At 41.9% G+C, this 21,577-nt stretch overlaps 2 protein-coding genes across 9 annotated transcripts in view; one reads left to right on the top strand and one right to left on the bottom strand.

The window, feature by feature from the left end:
* The window catches only part of znf532 (zinc finger protein 532), a 136,028-nt gene that overhangs the window by 25,755 nt on the left and 88,696 nt on the right, over positions 1 to 21,577 (bottom strand). The window lies entirely within an intron of this gene.
* nedd4l (NEDD4 like E3 ubiquitin protein ligase) overlaps positions 1 to 21,577 on the top strand; it is a 68,428-nt gene that overhangs the window by 38,091 nt on the left and 8,760 nt on the right. For 6 of the 8 annotated variants that reach the window (XM_083793766.1, XM_083793765.1, XM_083793762.1 and 3 more), the window contains 10 exons: positions 746 to 883; positions 2,499 to 2,693; positions 7,370 to 7,567; positions 8,897 to 8,974; positions 12,688 to 12,742; positions 13,095 to 13,153; positions 14,145 to 14,210; positions 15,086 to 15,315; positions 16,799 to 16,920; positions 20,657 to 20,727. In XM_083793766.1, coding sequence (XP_083649892.1) covers positions 746 to 883; positions 2,499 to 2,693; positions 7,370 to 7,567; positions 8,897 to 8,974; positions 12,688 to 12,742; positions 13,095 to 13,153; positions 14,145 to 14,210; positions 15,086 to 15,315; positions 16,799 to 16,920; positions 20,657 to 20,727 — 1,212 coding nt within the window. The remainder of the gene's footprint in view (positions 1 to 745; positions 884 to 2,498; positions 2,694 to 7,369; positions 7,568 to 8,896; positions 8,975 to 12,687; positions 12,743 to 13,094; positions 13,154 to 14,144; positions 14,211 to 15,085; positions 15,316 to 16,798; positions 16,921 to 20,656; positions 20,728 to 21,577) is intronic. The other 2 variants (XM_083793763.1, XM_083793764.1) reach the window with 2 other exon arrangements.

Here is a 21,577-nt window from a genome sequence, read left to right as displayed (position 1 = left end):
TGATTAGTTGATTTGACCCTCCCATCCAACCCTTTGATGCTGAGTGCCAAGCAGGGGGGAAAAGGAATGGAGTGCAATGGAAAGGCATTTTTGAGAAGAATGCACGTCTCCATAAGCACAAAATGTACTTCGTGGTTTTACTTCCTTAAATGATCATTTTACTTCATGCTAAAGTGTCCAATAGACAAGTCCTCCTGCAGTGTCGACTAATACTACTGTATGGCGAAAAATGTTCGTCGACTACCATTGTTCACTGACTGGAAACTAAATGAAAACTAAGCTACGATGACAATTTCGTCAACAAATAAAAACTACACTAAAATGTTAGGAAGGGACTAGTGGACAAGAGATCCAGTATAAGTAATAGACACAAGTCATTTTACACTTGGTTGCATGCTGAAAATAGCAGATCTACAAGATCACAATGTGCAGCAAGTAGATCGGCTATTTTCAGCAAGTGTAAAATCAGCCATTACGACGGCATCAAGGCCACGCCAAAACACGTTTTAGTTGGCTAAATCAACTATAGATTTAGTTGAATCTTCAGATGTTTAGTCGACTAAAACTAGACTAACACTACAACATTTCAGTTGACTAAAATATGACTAAAACTAAATTAAAATGTATTCAGAAGGGACTACGACTAAAAAACTAAAATCCAAATTTGCTGTCAAAAAATCAACACAGGGCTAACTAGTTGGTCTTTGCTTTGCTCTGTTCTCTCTGCCTTCACTGGGCTCTCCAGTCCCCGTCGGGAGCCGCTAACGCGCTGTCCACCCCTGGCCTGCCAACGGGATGGGAGGAGAGGAAGGACGCCAAAGGACGCACTTATTACGTCAACCATAACAAGCGTGCTACCACCTGGACCAGGCCTGTTGTGCAGGTACATGTCTTGACGGTTATGGGGACGTACGGCTGTGCTCGTTGCACGGCACAGACCGACCGGACCTTATATCCAGGTTTTATTCCGGGGTCATTGTCTTGAACCTGTAACTTCTGGAATGAGTCGTGTATTCCTGTTATTTTCCCTCTCTGTGGTGTTAAGAACGGCTTCACAAGGACCAGTGTTCCTTTTCTGACTTGCCTCTCTTTGTCTTTCTCTCTTTTCCGTGTCTTTAATTTTCCAAGTTGAATGTGTGTCGTCATCGTCGTCCTCTTGTCCCCAACACTTTTGTCACTGAGCGAAGTCCAACTCTGCACGGGTCATGTCTCTTTTCCAAGAGCCAAGCATGGAGTTTCGCCAACAACCTCTTCTCTGTGTCTCTCTCACGTTCCCCCATATCTGCCCTGTTTCTCCTCTTGTCTTTCTTTGTGTCTTGTGTGTGTGTGTGTGTGTGTGTGTGTGTGTGTGTGTGTGTGTGTGTGAGGCAGCTCTACACAGCCTGAGGTGGGAGAGAGAGTCTGCTGCATGGCGCTAATCCCAGGTCTCTAGGCATAGCGCTGTATGTTTATAGCTCACCTCTGGAGCCCGACCGATATATCGCTCCGGACAATATATCGCTCATTATTTGACTTTTTGACTACACATCGGTATCGGCACTCATGCAGCTGGTGATGTGTCTAACCACGTTCAACCTTTTGCGTCATTGAGATAGAGATGGATTTTCAAACTTTCAAAAATAGAACATCTACATTCTACACGTTGCAGAAATGCGTGTCGTGAGATACAAACTCACAACGTGCACACCTACAAACTCACAATGCATCGTGGTGTGGTTAAATCCCATGAAGTTAAATGTATGTGTCTGTTCTTTAACTATCAAAAACGTTGAATGTTCTCCAATAGAACGTTTAAAGTCAATTGGTGGTCTACGACTTGCCAACAATTGGGATCGGCATTGGACCCAAAACATTTGGCATCGGTCGGGCTCTGGACCTCTTTGTCTTCGCCCCTCTTTGTTTCTCCTTTTGTGTCGACTGTCCGTTAATGACCTGTTCATCTGTGTCGTCTATGAACAAAACTGTGTACTCTGCTACTCATCTACTCTCGTCATCACAGGGTCACTCCAAAAAAGAGAAGGTCAATGGCAAGCGATTTATATTAAATTGGAATGAAATGGACACATTACGCCAGTGCTCATTGGTATGCAAACAGATCATTGATTAGTGTGTTGCACTACTGTTTCCTCTGGACGCTGACATGATTGACTCCCAAAGCCTTGTTCCTCTTCTTCATTTGGAAGCTGAGAATACTCATTTAAGCAATCATCTTTAGTTCAGTCATTAATAAACACGCTATTGTTTGGTGCCCAATGGAAGCCCTGATATTAGGAACAGATTTCCTCTGAAAGCAATGTCTGCATCCAAGCCTGTAGCACTTTTGATTGGCTTGTTTTGGGGAAATGCAATAACAGTCCAGTGTTCTGGTGGGTGAGTTGTCCTTTTTCACGCCAGCTGCACCGATGTGTCAAACCTGTGTGAACCCATCAAACGCGTTGGCGATAAATATAACGCCCTCAAGCTAGTGTCTTTAAGCGTGTTCTTCCTCCCACCCACAGCCGACTGAAGATGGAGCCAGCACCTCCTCCTCGGCTGGAGCAGCAGTAACGGCTCCGGGAGGAGCCTCTGCCTTTCCGCCTTCCCCTTCCCCCTCCACCTCCTCCTCCAATAGCCACCTCCACGAGGTCCCGCCCCAGGTCCGACGCGCCCGTAGCCTGAGCTCGCCCACTGTCACCCTGTCCGCCCCGCTGGAGGTGAGGACCACGCTACCCGCTATCCCTGCTTATCACACGGCTTGGTTGAATGCTTGATTCTGATTGGTCAATCGCTGAATTCTGCTGTGTGTTATGTCTTGATAACAGACCAGACCGCTGTCTAATCAAAGCCTCGGAGCACCTGGCTGCGCTGCTGGATTTTTCCAACATGACAGCCATGTAAACACACACACACACACACCATGTAATTTACAACTAAACATTGCTCTTAAGAATGTTTTTGAAAACATTTGAAGGGAGAAACAGACAGTGCAGTAACCGAACATGTATTCTATTTGATCAACTCACTTCCTTGTTTTCTGAGGCGACTGTGCCGCAGCTGGGCAGACGGCCAGAGCAAAACTTATGGGATACTTTCAAATCATTACAGTAAGCAAGGAAATACCTTGTTTTGTTACTTTTGTCAATTTATAAATGTATTAATATTGTAGCTGTGTAATAAGCCGGATAATGTATGACGCGGAAATAATAAACATATATAATAAACACTAAGACGAAGGTCATTATTTTTCAACAACTACCGCCACGCCGTACATCATCTCTTGCACAGTGTACAGTACAGTAGATACTCTTTCTTCCTTCTTGGCTCCGTTTCCGTGACCACCCCACAATAAAACTTGCCCGGTGGCCCAGATGTACGTTTTTTTTAATGCTCCGGGTCACCATAGTAAACCAAGCACTGGCCCGGTGTGGCCAGTGAAAAGACTGCCTTGAAAACAAAAACATGAATTAACATCTAATAATTAAGGGACCAAGCAGTCCCTTTTTGGTTTTTTGCAGTTGCAGTTCTGGCTGAACCGTGCAGGCGGTTCTCACCAAACTGGCCAACATGGTAGAGGGCCGTGCCAAACGGTGACGATGCGAAGCCCACTACCGTTGGCCAAAGGGTGGCGCTATAGCACTCAATTGAAAATGCTAACTTTGAACGTACATAGCTCATGAACCGTCTGCAATGAAACTTCGATACGCATATGCGTCTCTTACTTTTGACCTCATGAAACACAGTTCAAATCTATCTCCTCCCAGGATCTTTGATCAAAATGCACGGAAACTTCTACACGTGAACTTTGGACAGTTGAAGAGAAGTTTGTACGTGAAAACATGAACAGCGAACACACTGTAGTAATGAATGACATGCATAGCTCAGTAAGTAGAGCTCTTGCCTTTGAAACACAAGGTCATGGGTTCATATCCGGGTACCGACAATTCAGCATATGAGTCTTCAAAAACCCTGGCCCCCACAAATAAAACCGACCCAGTCACAATTGGTCTTCTTTTTCTCAAGTTCAGTCTTCCATGTTTCTATGGCTTATTGTGCATATTGTTCTTATTGCTTATTGCCTTCTTGCTTGGTCCCAAGTTTTGTAATGACTTCGGTTATATCGTCTTGGTAATTACCGTTAAAACATAGGCGTTTTCTAACTGATTCCGATATCCTGAGTCCTGAGCTCCCGTGCATGGCTGTCTGTTTTGCTACGTTAGCTACATGCTAACGTTGCTTCCATAGATGTATGTCTATGGTTGCTTCCCTCTGACTAAGGGAGAGTTGGGTCTGGCCATAGGGGTCTGGCTCGCTCACCTCTCTGAGTCATAAACTCATTGGGTCATAAACATGCTCGTCGCCCAGAGGGCCAGTGGAGAATTTCCCTTATTGTCTACCCCTGCCTAACCTTTATACTCTATGCTTCATCACATCACCATTTGCATTGCTTTGAATGTGACAATCTTCATTTAACACATTGTGGTGTCGTCTGTCTTCATTACATAGCAATGTTACGGTATTCTAGTGGAATAGGACTCTGTTCCTCACTGTTTCAGGTTAGGTCTGTTTTCATCTCTCTTCTATCACTTCTTTGTCCTGGATATTTGGTGCCGCTATGATGATTGTGGTGTGAACTGTGAACCAAATAACCTTGCATTGCAGCCTGCAACTGTAAGCAGTTTGTGAGTGTGTGTGTGTGTGTGTGTGTGTGAGTGCAATGCTCAATGTAAAACACATTGAAGGGCCGTCAAGACTATAACAAGGCGCAATATTAATGCAGCCTATTTGCCATTGAATCTGTGTGATCGGTAATCATTAAATCGGGGCCTATAAGCAGTTTAGAAAGCGTCTACTGCATGTTGTTTTTACACCACCCCATGCAATTAGTTACTTATGTCTCGATACATTCTGGCGACTGATTAGCTAAGGGCTATTATGACGGGACACACCCTGTTCACATGAAGCTACGGGTCAAGGTGCATCTCACTGTTTGTAGCGGACCGGCTGGATAATAATTGGGTAAAGCCGACTGATGAGTTTGATGTTTCTTTATTCAGAATCCAACGTAGAAACTGGAAAAAGGACATAACATACATAGGCTACATGTATAATCAAAAGGCATAATTAATTTCCAATAACATGCATGAGCGTATAAATCACAAAAACTCTTATCAAGATGAAATATAGAAATGAATAACCCTCAGACAATACATACAACAATAAGTCCAATTACCAATATCCCTCATACAAGATTGACCAACAATAAAAGTATCACCTTTTCCCCCCTTTCAGCTCGGTGCTAAAGTGGCTTGTGCAAAACAGTCTGTTCCAGGGCTCGTTTGGCCATCCGTCCGTCCTTCCATTGTGGTCTGACCGTCCGTCCTTCCCTTCCTCAAATAAACTTCTCCGTGTTTGCCATTACCATTCCTCTTTTGGGGCAAATCTGGCAATATCTGTTCCTCTACCATCGAGGTGGGCAAGTGACAGTTTTATAATCTAATGCCTCCTTCTAGACCCATACTGGTTTGTGCAGGAAACAGTCAAAATAAGGCCTGAGACCTGACATTTGGACAGGAAGCCACTCAAAAATAAAAGCCTTAGGGACACATTATGACAATTGGAACCCCCCTATGTGGGTATGTTACACTGTTAATGGCAGAAGGGTAAAGTTGAGGCTAAATTGTATTGTACCCCATCATATGATTAGAGTATAGAGTAAAAATGAGGCATTAGTTTAGGATGCACTTTTATTAACCAAGACCTTAAGTATTGGCATAGGATCAGTCAAATCTGACCCCTATACTTCTACTCTCTTCAATTGGATGTTAATTAAGGAGAGATGCAATTTCATTAACAAATGGGAAACTCATAAGTGTGCATTCTTCTTTTAGGGATGAATGCCAGATATTCAGGCTCTTATTATATCTTGAGTCGGGTTTCTTCTGACACTGACTTTTGTTTTGCAGGTGATGCACATATCGGATTATCCACACTGTGTGTGTGTGTGTGTGTGTGTGTGTGTGTGTGTGTGTGTGTGTGTGTGTGTGTGTGTGTGTGTGTGTGTGTGTGTGTGTGTGTGTGTGTGTGTGTGTGTGTGTGTGTGTGTGTGTGTGTGTGCGCGTGTGTGTGCTAATTTAAGCATCTTATCCATGTGTCCTGTCCTAATCTCAAGCAGAAGAAAAATGGAAGATGTAATGTAATTAACATCCAGCTCAAAGTTGGGGAATTATGATGAAGGCTTTGTAACAAAAAATGGTCTAGTTGTCCGCTCTTGCTTCATTTAAGAACTGAACGGGTTTTGTAACTGTCAAGGGAACAGACCTTTAATGAAGTTTTAATTAACATTTGTGTGCTCTGCTCGGGATGTTAACAAAAGTTAAGAGTTGAAGTCCTAGAAAGATGTTCTAATTGCAAAGTATGAAGGGGTGAAACAGAGTGTTCTGTAAAATAATTAGCATGGTTTCTTCTCTTATTAAAAATCTGATAGGTCTATCACTCAATGGGAAATGACTGCTAAATGAGCTCTACTGCTGTAGGAAGAGTTTGGGGCTGTCCTCCGTATTGGCACGTTGATATAATTAGTTTTCAAAGAAATGGGCATAGTAGCGTCCGTTCTTGCCGCTGTTCTTAGCCCCTACGTTGAATTTAAATTTCCCCCAGAAATATCGGAATAGGTGGAGATCTCTGATCGTCTTACTACGACTAAGACTAGGAACTTGTTTGTGGCCTTTCTGGTTTGCGTGCTATAGTTCAGGTCAACATCATTTAAATAGTACCTGTTCTTTTGATTGTTCTGCTCTTTGTGACAGCCTCGAATTGTTCCCCGGCTGTCTGTTTGACTGTCCTTTAAATGCCCTGATGCATGTAATTGCACCTGATGCACTCGTTTAAGGAACGTGAGAAAAGTTGAATCCCTGGATCCACTGTTTGTGCTTGCGAAGTTTAATCTGCAGAAGTGTTTTGCGTAGCCTTATGAAGTCTACAAAACGCCTAAAAAAGATTGACCCATATATCCGATTTACTAAATAATCGTGCGGTCCTCCGCTGTTCACGGCCGTCTCTGCTGGACAGTGTTGATTTTGACAGCAAATTTTAGTTTTTGTCATACAGCCTCTTGAATAGTTTTCATTTAATTTTAGTCACATTTTTGTCACCTGGAATATTTTAGTCGGCTAAAATGTGTTTTGGCAGGCCTTGATGCCGTCGTAATGGCTGATTTTACACATCTACAAGCTCTGTAGATCGCCTATTTTCAGCATGCAACCAAGTGTGAAATTACTTACATTTTACTCTAGTTTTTGTGTGTTGATAAAATTGTCAATTGTCAAGGTATCTTATCTACTTTTCCCGATTTCATAACCCAAATTCTGTTTGTTTTCCCCCCCCACCCCAGGGGGCCAGTAACATCCAAGTGCGGAGGGCCGTGAAGGACACGGTGTCCAACCCCCAGTCCCCTCAACCGTCCCCCTACAGCTCCCCCAAGACTCAGCACAAGCCGCAGCAGAGCTTCCTCCCGCCGGGCTGGGAAATGAGGATAGCCCCCAATGGAAGACCCTTCTTCATCGACCACAACAGTCGCAACACCACCTGGGTGAGCTTGAGTACTTGAGTACCCCCCGGAAGCAAAGATATGAGTCAAAAACGTTTACTGTGAAAGAATATCAATTTTCACGATTTTTCAAAAAATAGCAGATCTACAAGTTCATAGCGTGGCACTCTGCGCTATGAGCTATGAGCTTGTACAGTACATCTGCTATTTTTCAGATAACGTTTAAAATAATGGTTAATGTGGTTAAAAGCTATATAAGCTTGTAGATCGGCTATTTTCAAAAGATTTTGTGCCCATTCTGCAATACGAGTACTTTTACTTTTAGTACTTTAGGAACATTTTGATGCAGATACTTTTGCACTTTTAATACGGGACTTCTTCTATGACATTCCCAAAGTAGGGACATCTGTTAAGGATGCAACATAACATTTTAATGAATTTAAACAACTCTGCTTGAGAATTTGCCAACTTTGTTTTATTCACTGCCTTATTCAGAGGGCATTTATAAGTTTTCCTAGTTAGTTGATCTAATCGTTCTAAAATGACAAATAGAGTGATTGAGGTGAATAAAGTGATTCTGATTCTAATGTAATGTTGCAGTGACACCTGGTGGTGGGAAATTGAATGTAAATCTTTATCATTCAATCTAATCTCATTGTACCACCACCTAGCCTCTTAAAAAGCTTAAATCAATTAGTGAGGAACTGGAATTACACTAAGTGCTATAGCTATTTGAAAGTAATTTACTGGATTTGGGGCAGATTTAATTAAAAGGCAAATGTAATACTACAGTACGGTGTTTTTTGTTCTGCTCCTTCATTTTGTCCTAAATGATTAGAATGTATTTTCCCCATAATAGAAAAATAATGTCCACTCACTCAGTGGATCATGCTCCAAAAGTGATTTGAATGGGTTACCCTTACCACCAAAGCAGTGTTGATTTTGACAGCAAATTTAGATTTTAGTTTTAGTAAGTCTCTTGAAATGTTTTAATTTAGTTACTGCTGCCTGTTTTACGTGATATTAACGCTCTGCGACGCAGCTGTACGAAGGGAACACGGCGTGACATGCTTTGAGATGGAAACACACAGCTGTGGTTGGATTGGATGAGAGGAGTTGACTAAATGTGTCTTTTTCGGAAAATAAATAGTCAATCGCCAAGTCTATATTAGATTGAATAGCCTACGTTGACAATCATAAATGGTGAGACGATTGAAATGAGATTTTATCATTTGTGCGCAATTTGTTAACTACCTTTTCCACCTACAGTACATGATTTTCATTGGTCATCTTCCCCATGTCTCTCCCTCTCTCTCTCTGTCTGTCTCTCACTCTCTGTTCTGTCTCTCTCTCTGTCATTCTCTCTCTCAGGAGGACCCCAGGTTGAAGTATCCAGTCCATATGAGGACTAAGAATTCCATGGAACCTGGTGACCTGGGTCCTCTTCCTGTGAGTAGTACTGTTAGACACAACAGGAAACTAAAGCATTGACTGACTCACAAAGAACACACAGATTCAGGTTCTCAGTCACCACGACTGATTTCAGATTTCATTTGGATTCCATAGAAGTCAGCATATAGAAGTGTGTCCTGCACCAAAAATAGGCTATATCCACAAGTTTACAACACGTTGCGTTGCGACGTGTTGTAGATGACCTATTTTCGGTTATTAGTTATTTCAGTCATCCAGAAAACCCTAATGATCTCAGATATTTCATAACCGCGATCGTTAACACCTCAATGTGCAATTTCTTCAACTGGTTAGCTGTATGGCTACCAAAACATCATTTGACAATATTGCATTAAGTGTGCAGGACACACAGCGTTAGTGTGTGGTGGCTCCTTTCACGCTGTTAGGACTTGGCTAAGCAACATTTTTCAGTCGTGAGATTTTATTTTATTTTATTTCCATGAGAACAATATAACATGCAGTACCAAGCACCTTTTTCAGAGCTATTCAACTAAAGCATTATCTATTACCAACTATAAGTGACCATACGTCAAAATATTAAATAAGACAAGCAGACTATCGGGGTATTGTGAATTCTATTATATCGTCACTGAAACACAACAAGAGAATGCTTATTTATTTTATTGCAACAAAGTGCGCAAACCTCAGCTCCTGTGGAGCGATGTCGATGCGGTTCAACCTCCAAATGATTTAAGGAACACTGTCTGCTTTTAATTCTGTGTGTGGGAGAGAGGCTGCGTTGTCTAAAAGAGATGCTGAATGAGATAGGGGCTATGTGGTCAGAATCTTTATGAAGTATCTGGCGTTCCTTCCTGTCCTAATCGGGGGCAGCGGCAGTGGAGGGAGGAAGTGATAGGGACAGTTTAGAAGAGGACAGTCTAGGTCAGGGGTATTCAACTGGCCCTTGTGGCCCCTGGAAGAAGAAGATTTTTTTTTTGATGATTAATGAAAGTTACAGGTAGGCTATGGTGTGTGCGATATGAAGTGTGAGATGACCATAATGACATTATCCTTAATCATATTCCATCATATTCAAGGGCTCTTGGAGAGAAATGTCGATAGTCTCCAGTAACTTTAGACTAGAGCGCAGCAGAGGGTGGATACGCTTATGTAGTATAAATTAGCCATTCGCTGAATCAGGTTTTGGGATGAACAGCTTCAGAGTTCTCACAAGGCTTGTCTGGTGTGTGTACGTATGTGCTCTCTCTCTCTCTCTCTCTCTCTCTCTCTCTCTCTCTCTCTCTCGTTCTCTACACATTCTGGGGGATCTTGTGTGCGCTACCTCTTCTTCTCCACCTGGCCATGTCTGTTTGGCAGAACCTACCAGAGGAGGTTGGTTGGTGCCTCCCTCCCTCTGCCTGCCTTCCTTGTCTGGTCTGGTCTGGTCTGGTCTGGTCTGGTCTGGTCTGGTCTGGTCTGGTCCGGTCCAAATCAAATGCCTGACAGTCTTGCACTCTTTCTCTTTTTCATGACTGGGCATGGATGGACTGTATCTCTCCTACCCTGCAGTGTTGATTTTGGCAGCAAATTTTGATTTTAGCTTTAGTCATAGTCTTTTGAATAAAGTTAAATTTAGTGTTTTAAATTTAGTCACCTGGAATGTTTTAGTTTTAGTCGAGTAAATATCATATAAGATTTTAGTCTTCTACAGTTGATTTAGTCAACTGAAATGTGTTTTGGCGGGCCTTGATGCCGTTGTAATGGCTGATTACACTTGGCTGATTACACTTGCTGAAAATAGCTGATCTACAAGCTCGAGCTTGTAGATCTGCTATTAAATGACTTATGCTGGATCTCTTGTCCACTAGTTCATCATAGCTTAGTTTTAATTTAGTTTCCATTTAGTTTTAGTCAGTGAAAAAGGGTAGTCGACGAAATCAACACTGCTACCCTGTTCATCTCTGTTCTTCCTCTCTGTGTTCTCGCCCCAACACCACCTCTTGTGAAAGACCCTCTCCCCCTGTTTTTTATTTTATTTTATTTCAGACGGTGTGTAAGGAGGGACATTGATTCATACAAGACAAGTGCTCATTGAGGACTGGCTTGTTGTTTTTTGCTGTGCTGCGTTTGGTGGATATTCTCAGTGGATATGTATTGATTACCCAAATCCTGGATCATCAATGCATCATTCAAAGAGTATATGGAATACTGAATGAAGTCAAAGATTGAGCGAAGAAAAAGATACATTAAAGCTGCTTTAGGGACAAAAAATAACTTGGCATGCCATGTACGTACATTTATTATAAAGAGATGATTATAATTTTTTTCAATATTTAAACCACATCATTGCACTGGGACTTTAGTCGTTATCTTTTGGGAAGTTGGGAGTCCCCACTATTCTACCAACGCGCCAGGATTCCTAAGGATTCCTGTTTGAAAGTCGGGAGCTTGTTGGCAGGAGACTCCTGTGAGTGAATCAAGCGACCAGGTCACCACTTGAGTCCTATTACATCAGCTATTAAAAAAAAAAAACGATTGGGAAAGTCCAAATAAGCAACTACACTTCAGAAACAAGCCCAAATACGCTTAAATAATGTTTCCTCTGCCAACTGGTTTGTGCTGATTAGAAATGCCAGTCTGTTGCATTTTGACAGTTTTAAGTGGTCTTTGACTAGTCTGAACGAGACTGTTTGTTGTGGAAGGGCCTCTAAATGATTGATAGAGTTTAGTCAGGGGAGCTACAGTATGCGAGAAAGATGGAGGATTAACTTGCGAAGTGATGGTATCAAAGGAGAGAGAGAGACAGAGGTAGGGCCAGAGCGTGAAAGCCAGGCAGTCGTATGTAAGAGTGCGCAGCTTTGTGTGTACCGCATGTTGATGGACTCCTTTCGTCTCCCCCCCTTACATCTTTCCCTGCTCTCCAAGTATAGGCCCCGATTCACCAAGCTATTTACACCCATATTTTGGGTGTAAAGGAACTTTCCAAACGTCCCACATTAGTAGTCTAGAATAAGGCATTCCAATGACATACAGCAAGCTTTGGTCCCATTCAAGTCTACATCCGAGACAAAAAAAAGATTACTGAATCAGACTACTAACATGGTTAGTTTGGAAAATTCCTTTACACCCCAAATATGGGTGTAAACAGTGAACACACACACACACACACACACACACACACACACACACACACACACACCTTAAATAACAAATTGTCTGTACCCCAGTCCCCCACCCCTTCACTTTATATATAATGTACAACTGAACTGTTCTAACTGCCTGACTGCTGGTGCTGTATGAATGTGTGTGGCCTGTGACACTGTCTGGTTTATACTCTGTTGCGTGGTGTTGTGGCGCAACGAAAGTAGCCGATGCACAAGCTCACAACGCATCGCAACGCACTGCGGTGTGAGCTTGTAGATCGCCTATTTTCGGCACACAACACCGGCATGCAATGAAGGATTGTGTACTGGCTTGGTGGTGGTGGTTAACCTGGATGTTGTGGTTGGTTGTGTGTGTGTCCCTGTTTGGTCACATGTATCAGACCTGGCTCAAACACGAGACACAATCCTCCCTCTTTCTTTTCAAGTTTGAGTTCTTGAACCATTTCATGGTTCGGGCAAACTCATATCAAGCATAATTTTTTTTAAGTGGTTGGATGTAGAATACTATTTGAGCATGGCCTGGTCATTAGTACTGTTTGATGTTAAACCTGTTGTTCATCCCAGCCTTTTATTTGTTATTTTCTTTAGCCTGGATGGGAAGAACGGATTCACACAGATGGACGCACCTTCTATATCGATCACAGTAAGGCTTTCCGTTACCACATTCATGTTAAATGTCCTCTTATAATACCGTAATCGAATCACTCTTTATTTACTTGTTATTATTTTCGTCCAGCAAAAGTGTGTAGGCATTATGTCTATACAGCTCCTTCTCAAAAGAAATTGAATATCGTGCAAAAGTTCATTTTCTTCTTTAATAATAATTCAGAAAGTGAGAACTTTCATATATTCTTGATTCATGGTGCATAAGGTGAAATATTTAAAACCTTTTTTTGTTTTAATCTTGATGATTATGGCATACAGCTCATGAAAATCAAAAGCGTCTTACTGGCATTGGTTAAGTGTTACATCTGATTTGTGTTTGTTTCATGCAGACACAAAGAACACCCAGTGGGAGGACCCTCGTCTTCAGAGTCCAGCCATCACAGGACCCGTGAGTATTAATGTTCTTCCTTTTACTGCAGATTGATACAGTACATGCACAATGCTAAACCACGAGCCCTTCTCATAACTTTAGCTGTCGCAACGTCTTGCACACCAGCGTCGGCCCCAATGTATGTCCCCTCGAATGTTTACGTGCACACACAGATAACGTCACTTTGTCATTGCAGTCATCACTTAACGTGCCAACACCTTTGTGTCATTCTGTGTGCCTCTTCACAGATACTGTCTTCTCTCCCACGGTAGATCACAGCTAAACCTTTGTCAACCTTACATATATCATTTACATAACATTTGCTTCTTGCATAGCGATTGATGCTCAAGACCTTCAGATTGTTTAGCTCTTTACAGCAGTGGTTCTGAAGCTGTTCGGATCCATTTGGTTCCATTTGTACACTCTCGAAGTTACAGACTTGTAAGGGTCCATTTGGTTCGTAACTATTGATCATTTAGTTGGGACCCCTCCAAGGATCCCTGGGAATTCCCTGGACCTTACGTTGAGAACCACCACCATCAGTGGTTTTCAACCTTTTTCATATCCCAAGGCCCATTCTTTGATCCACTGACCACCATTAAATGATGAGATTTAGCCTTGCAGACACAAAACTGAAGAATAATTTGTTATCGTTGGCTAGGATTTTGTCCACAATTTAATGCTGTTGGCAAACGTTGATCAAAATAACAATTCTTATACATTCTATAATTGTGTAGACTTCTTGTAAATTAAGGAATGCAGATGTTTAACAATAATGTAACTCTTGATAGTGTAAAATGAAACCAAATGGACCCGTGCAGGTCCATTTGTTTTCATTTTTCACACTCAACCACCATGCTGGGGACCACCTGGAACCCCCTCAAGGACCACTGGTGGTCCCCGGACCACTGGTTGAAAACCATGGCTTTACATCGTCATGTACCTTCTGAACAGAACATCCATCTTGTCAATGTTTGATGCATGCTTGTCATCTGCTATACCTGTACAGGCTGTGCCCTACTCAAGAGAGTTCAAAACGAAATACGACTACTTCAGGAAGAAATTTAAGAAACCGGTATGTTATTAATTCTCTCTTTCAATGCGCTACAGTATGTCTAACAATGATCATTCATAACCAACACTGGCCCTGATAGCGTCACTTCAATGGCATTTTGAGTCTAAAACTGTTAACCCCTCACTTCAGTCTTATCTCGCTGTGATTTGGACATTTTCTGTTTGTTATTCAGCCTTCATATAATAAAAGATTGATTATCGTTCATGGTCTAGAATTTCACGGTACTTCTCTCAGTTTTATATACTGGACCATGGGAGTATAATTACTAGGGTTGTATATAAGTTGAAGAAGAGAGAAAGAAATAATAACCAATCTTCAAGCACACAGTACATCGCAATGTAATGATTTAGCCTATAATAATAAACATGTACAAAAATAGTGACACATTTTCACGATTTTGGAAAAAGAACAGACCTACAAGCTCATAGCACAGCACTCGGTGCCTGAAAGTGTTTAATTCCTATTATTATGATTATTAGTATATTGCAAGGCAATGTTTCTTTATGTACATGGATTATTGTTAACCCATTCTGACCGGGCACCCATTTTGGTGTCGGCATCATGTTATGCTTTAGCTATTGAAAAATAGCAGATCTACAAGCTCATATCGCGCCACCGAGTGGCGCGATACGAGCTTGTAGGTCTGCTATTTTTGAAAAATCAAAGAACGACTGACATTTTTAGAATCGGATCTCAGGTCAGAATGGGTTGATCAGACCAGTGTGTGTCCAGTGGAAACCTCGTGTGAATCTGATCTCAGATCAGAATGGGTTAATTCCTATTATTATGATTATTAGTATATTGCAAGGCAATGTTTCTTTATGTACATGGATTATTGTAAATGTGTGTTTTCCCTTTGTGCGCCATGTGTCCAGGCGGACATACCCAACCGCTTTGAGATGAAGCTGCACAGGAACAACATCTTTGAGGAGTCGTACCGCCGCATCATGTCTCTGAAGAGGCCCGACATCCTGAAGGCGCGGCTCTGGATCGAGTTTGAGTCGGAGAAGGGCTTGGACTACGGCGGCGTGGCCAGAGAGTGGTTCTTTCTGCTGTCCAAAGAGATGTTCAACCCTTATTATGGCCTCTTTGAATACTCTGCCACGTAAGTGTGCTTATATATACTGGCCTGTGTACACTTAATCATTGGTTCAGTTCAGGCCCAGGGACTTGGAGAGAGAGCCTTTTACAGTACCATGTGGTTCCAATCTCAGAGTTAAATGAACACGGATGACTGAGACCAGTGTGTGTCCAGTGGAAACCTCGTATGAATCTGATCTCAGGTCAGAATGGGTTAAATCAATTACTGCCGCTAGGTGGTAGCATAAGCACACCTAACGAATGCCACCCGTCCGCTCTAACTCTACCATCCATCCTTGTTTCATTTCTGGGTTATTCAGGGAGGTGGGGGCTGTTAGCAGTAGCTCATACCCCTTCGCTATCATTACAAACGGTTACATGTGCTCAGCGATGCGATACAAACTCACAAATGATTTACGATCGTCGGGATGCGCGACGGCTCACCATGGACAGCGCTCGAAGCTTTAGAGAGATACAGCGCTTTGAAAATCCTGTTATAATGGAGGCTCAAGGGAGCTGGATTTAAAAATCCCATAGCTGGTGGGGACGGAGGCTCTCCATAGTATCCGGATAAATGCTAAAGGGTAAATTGACGGTCCCCGCTTTCATATATGGACTATACGGTTGTCTACGAACGTGTACGTAGATAGCACCTTTAGGTACGCTGTACCTATAGCCTAGCTAGGTTTATAAACGTAGATAGAAGCAAAGAATTAGCAACTATAACTAGCAGGGGTGGACTCTTTCATTGAGTCATTTAGAGTACCCTGCTGTCCGGTGGACACCTACTGGTTGACAAAAAGTACTGCCTGAAGCTAAAACCAATAGTATCTCCCCTGCCCCAAAACGAGCTTTCCTTTTTTGCTCAGCAGTCACGGTTTCATTGCTCATGATGAGGGAGTCCCGTGTTCGAGTCGCAGGTAGAACTTACACGTAAATCTTACGGATTGCGGCGTTAAAAGTTACACTGGATTTCACTGTGCTTGTTAAGATGTTTGTGACAGGACCAGCCTATTCTGTCCCCTAGAAGTCCAGTTACACTGTAGTTTCCTGCTGCTTTGATTAGCGTTTCCTTTTCCTCTCATTCAGTCCGGCAGGCAGGCATCCGGAAGCATTAACAAAATGTGTCCCATTTCCATTCCTACAATAATGAAAACGACATTCCTTTGTTATGCCCTTCACACACTCCTAATCATCATCACCATCATCATCAACCAGCCCCAATGACTCAATGGTTATCGAGCTGTTCCATGTAAGTCATTTGAAGTGACACATTTGCCATTATGGTCACAGCTCCTAACATCATTAACTATAATGAGCCCTAACATGAGAAAATAGCCGATCTGCAAGTTCACGATGCGTTTGCATCACGACACATTGCGAGCTTGTAGATCAGCTATCGCCGCACACCACCTACCGTCGCACGACAGAAGTGCAAATCAGGCTGAAGTGATTAAGTTTCCATTGTGAACAACAACGGCTCACTTCTGCTGTGTCTGTCTTTCCAGAGACAACTACACACTCCAGATCAACCCCAACTCTGGCCTATGCAATGAGGACCACCTCTCTTATTTCAAGTTCATTGGCCGCGTAGCAGGCATGGCGGTGTTCCATGGAAAACTGTTGGACGGTAAGCTTCAGTGCACTGGCTTGTGTTACTGTATGTCTGTTGTTTTCAACCCTTTTCATATCAAGGCCCATTATTTATTTGCCATTCGAGCCATGGACCACCATCTAATACTTAGTCTCCCAGACTCAAAACTTAGAATGTTTTGTTGTCGTTGGATAAGATTTTGTCCACAATTCCATGTTGTATTAGAAAGGATAACAGGCAAACGTTGATCAAAATAACAATTATTCTACATTCTCTAATTGTGTACACTTCTTAGACATTAAGCAATGCATTAAACAATAATTTAACTCTTGACAGCATAATTAAACGCTCTCAAAAGTTAAAGATCTAGTAAGGGTCCATTTCGTAACAAACTCTCCATCATTGTACTGGGGACCTTCAAGTACCACTGGTTGTCCCTGGGCCACTGGTTGAAAACCACTGCTGTATGTGAACGCATGGCAATATTGTCCCTGTCAATATAATAACACTATACTGTACATGCTATAGTAGTGTGCGTATTAGATGAGACATGCCACAAGAGGCCGCCATATATTCCCTGAAGCAATATCATTGTAAATGCAATGCATGGTTCTGTATGGAGCCATGGCTGCCAGAACAGATTGCAAAAGAAAAATACAAAATCAATGCAAATAACCCAAAATAAACATTTGGCAGCTCAAAGGTTGTAAAATAACACTTTTTGTACACTTATGAGAAATGTTAGATGGGATACACACTGTATTGGCAAGCTTAATAGTGGTATTAATTCAGGGTTTTATCAGACACTCTTATCCAGAGTGAAAGTAAAAATCAGAGTAAATCAGTGGAGTCCACTTTTTTTCAGAATATTTTGATTTAGGGACAGGTCAAAATTTAAGTAGGGGTACCCCTGGAGGAAATGTATGAGCCCTGATATAAAATACCATGCCCCCTCCCCAAGTACCCTCCCTAAACGATTAAACAAAGATCACCCTCCCCTAAACAATAACCCCATTGACCCCATTTTACCCATTTACCCCAGCAAAACTAAAACCCTGCATTTTATGTTATTATTATGTGTTTCCTGCTGTCACTTCTAGTTCTCTCATTACAGGGTGTCTACTCCCCATGTGTCTCAAAACGTCTTTACTGTAACCACATTACCAGCTCTCTCTTTTCTCTTAAACATCCGAGTAATTGTTGCAAAGTGCTTCATTTATTTTTTAACCCATTCTGACCGGGCACCCATTTTGGTGTTGGCATCATGTTATGCTTTAGCTATTGAAAAATAGCAGATCTACAAGCTCATATCGCGCCACCGAGTGGCGCGATACGAGCTTGTAGGTCTGCTATTTTTGAAAAATCGAAGAACGACTGACATTTTTTTAGAATCTGATCTCAGGTCAGAATGGGTTAAGTTGCATTCTCCATCTCCAACAAAGGTTGCCCGCTGTATAGATAATTAATTTCACGTCGCATGTGTTTTATTTTTTTCTTCCAGAATAGACACTGAATGTGATTTGAACCAATCAGAATATTAACTATGATGACAGTCTGACAGCAAACCAGAAACATGTTTTAAATGTAATTCTTGTCGTAGCTCCAGTAATATTTTGCACACACCATATGCACGGAGAAAGGCTGTTTCTGTATCCAGTCTAAACCGGATCTCCAACTACAAGTGAACTGAGCGAGCCCATAGTTGAGTCCAGGCAGTCTGTTTTTTTGTGCATCGCGCGAGTGGTGGAGTGGAAAAAACGAAATGAACACCGAACGCATGGATTACGCTGATTGACACAAACACACTGTCTTGTGTGTGTGTTAATCTGACATAACGTTAGTAGATTATGTTTTCTTCTTAGACATCACATGCGTTTGTGGTACACTCACTACACTGGCTTATGGGATTTTGACAGCTGCTGTCCACTTTTCTTATTCTTAATGGCCCACTTTCACCCCTGCGTGATTGAACGCATGGATTACGCTGACTGTGCGCGCTGTCCGCAATGTGAGTGTGAGTGAGAATCACCATAACGTGCTGTCATTCTTCCAAAGATATGAGTTCAAACATTTGCTGTGAAAGAATATATATTCATCTTTTTGATTTGCGCCACATTTTCACGATTTTGGAAAAATAGCAGATCTACAAGCTCGTAGAACGGCACTTGGTGCCATGCTATGAGCTTGCAGATCTACTATTTTTCAACAGCTAAAGTTTAAAATAACGGTTAAAGTGGTTAAGCCATAGAGCTATAAAGGATAGAGACCGAACCGGAGCGTTAGCCCCCCCCCCTATGGGAACATAGCAAAGAAGAATTCCAGGAATTTATTGATGTTTTAAATAGCCATCATAGATCCATAACGATAAAATATGTGACACACACAGAAAGGATTGACTTTCTTGATGTAACAATCTTCAAGGGCCCAAACTTTAACACAAATGGGAAACTAGACTTAAAAGTATTCTTTAAAGAAACAGACACTCACGCCCTATTACACAAAACGTCATTCCACCCGGCACACTCCTACACAGGGATAGTCAAATCACAACTACTAAGATTCCATAGGATTTGCACGCAAAGAAGTGATTTCAAAATAGCTTGTAAAACTCTATTTAATGCTCTCAGACTAAGAGGATACACTAGGACATTCCCCCGGAAAGCTCAAAATACCTTCTTAGAAATACGAGTGCGGGATCCAGGCCCTAAATTGGCCCTGATAACCAGTTATTCAACACAGAGCACACTAGCCAACAACAGAATAAAAAGGAATTTTGAGAACCGAACGGATGATCTTCTAAAAGATTATAAAATTATATCGGCCTACAGAAAAAACAAAAACCTTAAAGATTATCTAGTACACAGCAAGCTAAAATAAATCAACACACCAGCACGCCAGGGACCAGAATACTTCAAACCCAAACAATTAGTCAAAAATAGAACTACAAAACGCGTGTTGGAGATTAAACAACAAATAACAGCCAGAACCAGTAACTGCATTTATTTAATCACATGAAAAATGTGGTTTACAATATGTCGGAGGAACGGGTAAAACAATAGGTACAAGGCTGGGACAACACAGATACAATATTAACAATGCAAAAAAGACAACCACAAGCATTGAAGCTCTAAAATGCGCTGGACTTCAACACAATCCCAACTGGACAGTAGGACAAAGACGTTTGAATGAAAAACAGTGGATTAAGAACCTCAACACGGATTTTCCTGGAGGCTTAAACATGCCTAAAATCAGATCTTGAACACAACAAAACTTAAACTCAGGATTAAACTGGAGAAATCTAAAAGTGATTGGATCAGACTTCCTTCGGATACATGGCGAATGCATTTATTCCTTGCACTGTGCCTACACAGTGCACTGAAGTTTTTTAATTCCCCCCCGCTATTCATTTAATTGGAAGTTGCTCAGTGGCGTTTTGAAGCACCTGGAAGACTGCCGGAAGTATAATTATTTATTATATAATTCGAGCGAGCGGAAGTTTAGCCGGGCTTACGCACGTGACGTCATGAACGTCCGTCCGTCTCCATTAAAGTGCTGCAATTCCACATTTCGCCAGTAGGTAGTGGCATCTTCAACGTTGGATAGCCTTACTGGGGGCTTGGGTTAAGCGCTAAAGTGACACAGATGCGTTCCCCGTCCTAAATGGGTTCAAATGTATTACTGGCATCGAGACCAAAATAGAAACTAATCGAAAAATGATAGTAAAACGTTAGAAGTTTAATTGAGCCTTGTGTTTTTGTCTATTTGTGCATAGGTTTCTTCATTCGACCGTTCTACAAGATGATGCTGGGGAAACAGATCTCTCTCAACGACATGGAGTCTGTGGTACGATCTCACTGCCACGCAGTGTTGATTTTGACAGCAAATTGTGATTTTACACTAGTCCCTTCCATAGGTTAGTTTAGTTTAGTTAGGAATTTAGTTTCCATTTAGTTTTCGGAAAAAGGTAGTTTCGTCAATAGTTTTAGTCGACAAATTCAACACTGCTGCCACGTCAAAACAACATTTTGACCCCATTAACCCTGGCTTCCCTATTTTGGGCATGTCATTACTGTAGGTGAAGATTTGCAAAACATTTACAAAACATCCCGACGCGTTGTGTAGATCTTATTATGGAAATGATTTATTGGGAATAGCCCCTTGAGATGAATCCTCTCGTTTTTCAAGGGGATCCAGTGATCTTGTAGATCACAACACAACAAAACAAAGTATCGGCTAAGCGTCCATGATGTCATGGACACTGGGCTTACTTCCTTCCTGGACTACAATTCCCATAATGCTTTGGTGCACTGCTCCTCCTTGTGGATAGGGGGAGGGATGTCTTACTGAGACAACATGTAGTCCAGGAAGTAAGTGAACCCAGTGTCCTAAATTATCTAAAACCACATATTACACACATAAATACCCCCAGGAAAGTGTTCTAAATCTTCTAAACGTCATTATCATTAACATCTATTTGTTTTGCAAAAAGGGTGCTAAAAGCTACAAGGTGACACAGATGCGTTCCCGGCCTTAACCCATTCTGAACGGGCACCCATTTTGGTGTCAGCATCATGTTATGCTTTAGCTATTGAAAAATAGCAGATCTACAAGCTCATAGCGCGAGCTTGTAGGTCTGCTATTTTTTTTTTTAATCGAAGAACGACTGACATTTTTAGAATCTGATCTCAGGTCA

Source organism: Protomyctophum parallelum (genome assembly GCF_964188405.1).
Source record: "Protomyctophum parallelum genome assembly, chromosome: 21".
Lineage (NCBI taxonomy): Eukaryota > Metazoa > Chordata > Actinopteri > Myctophiformes > Myctophidae > Protomyctophum > Protomyctophum parallelum.
This window is presented reverse-complemented; position numbering and strand designations above follow the sequence as displayed.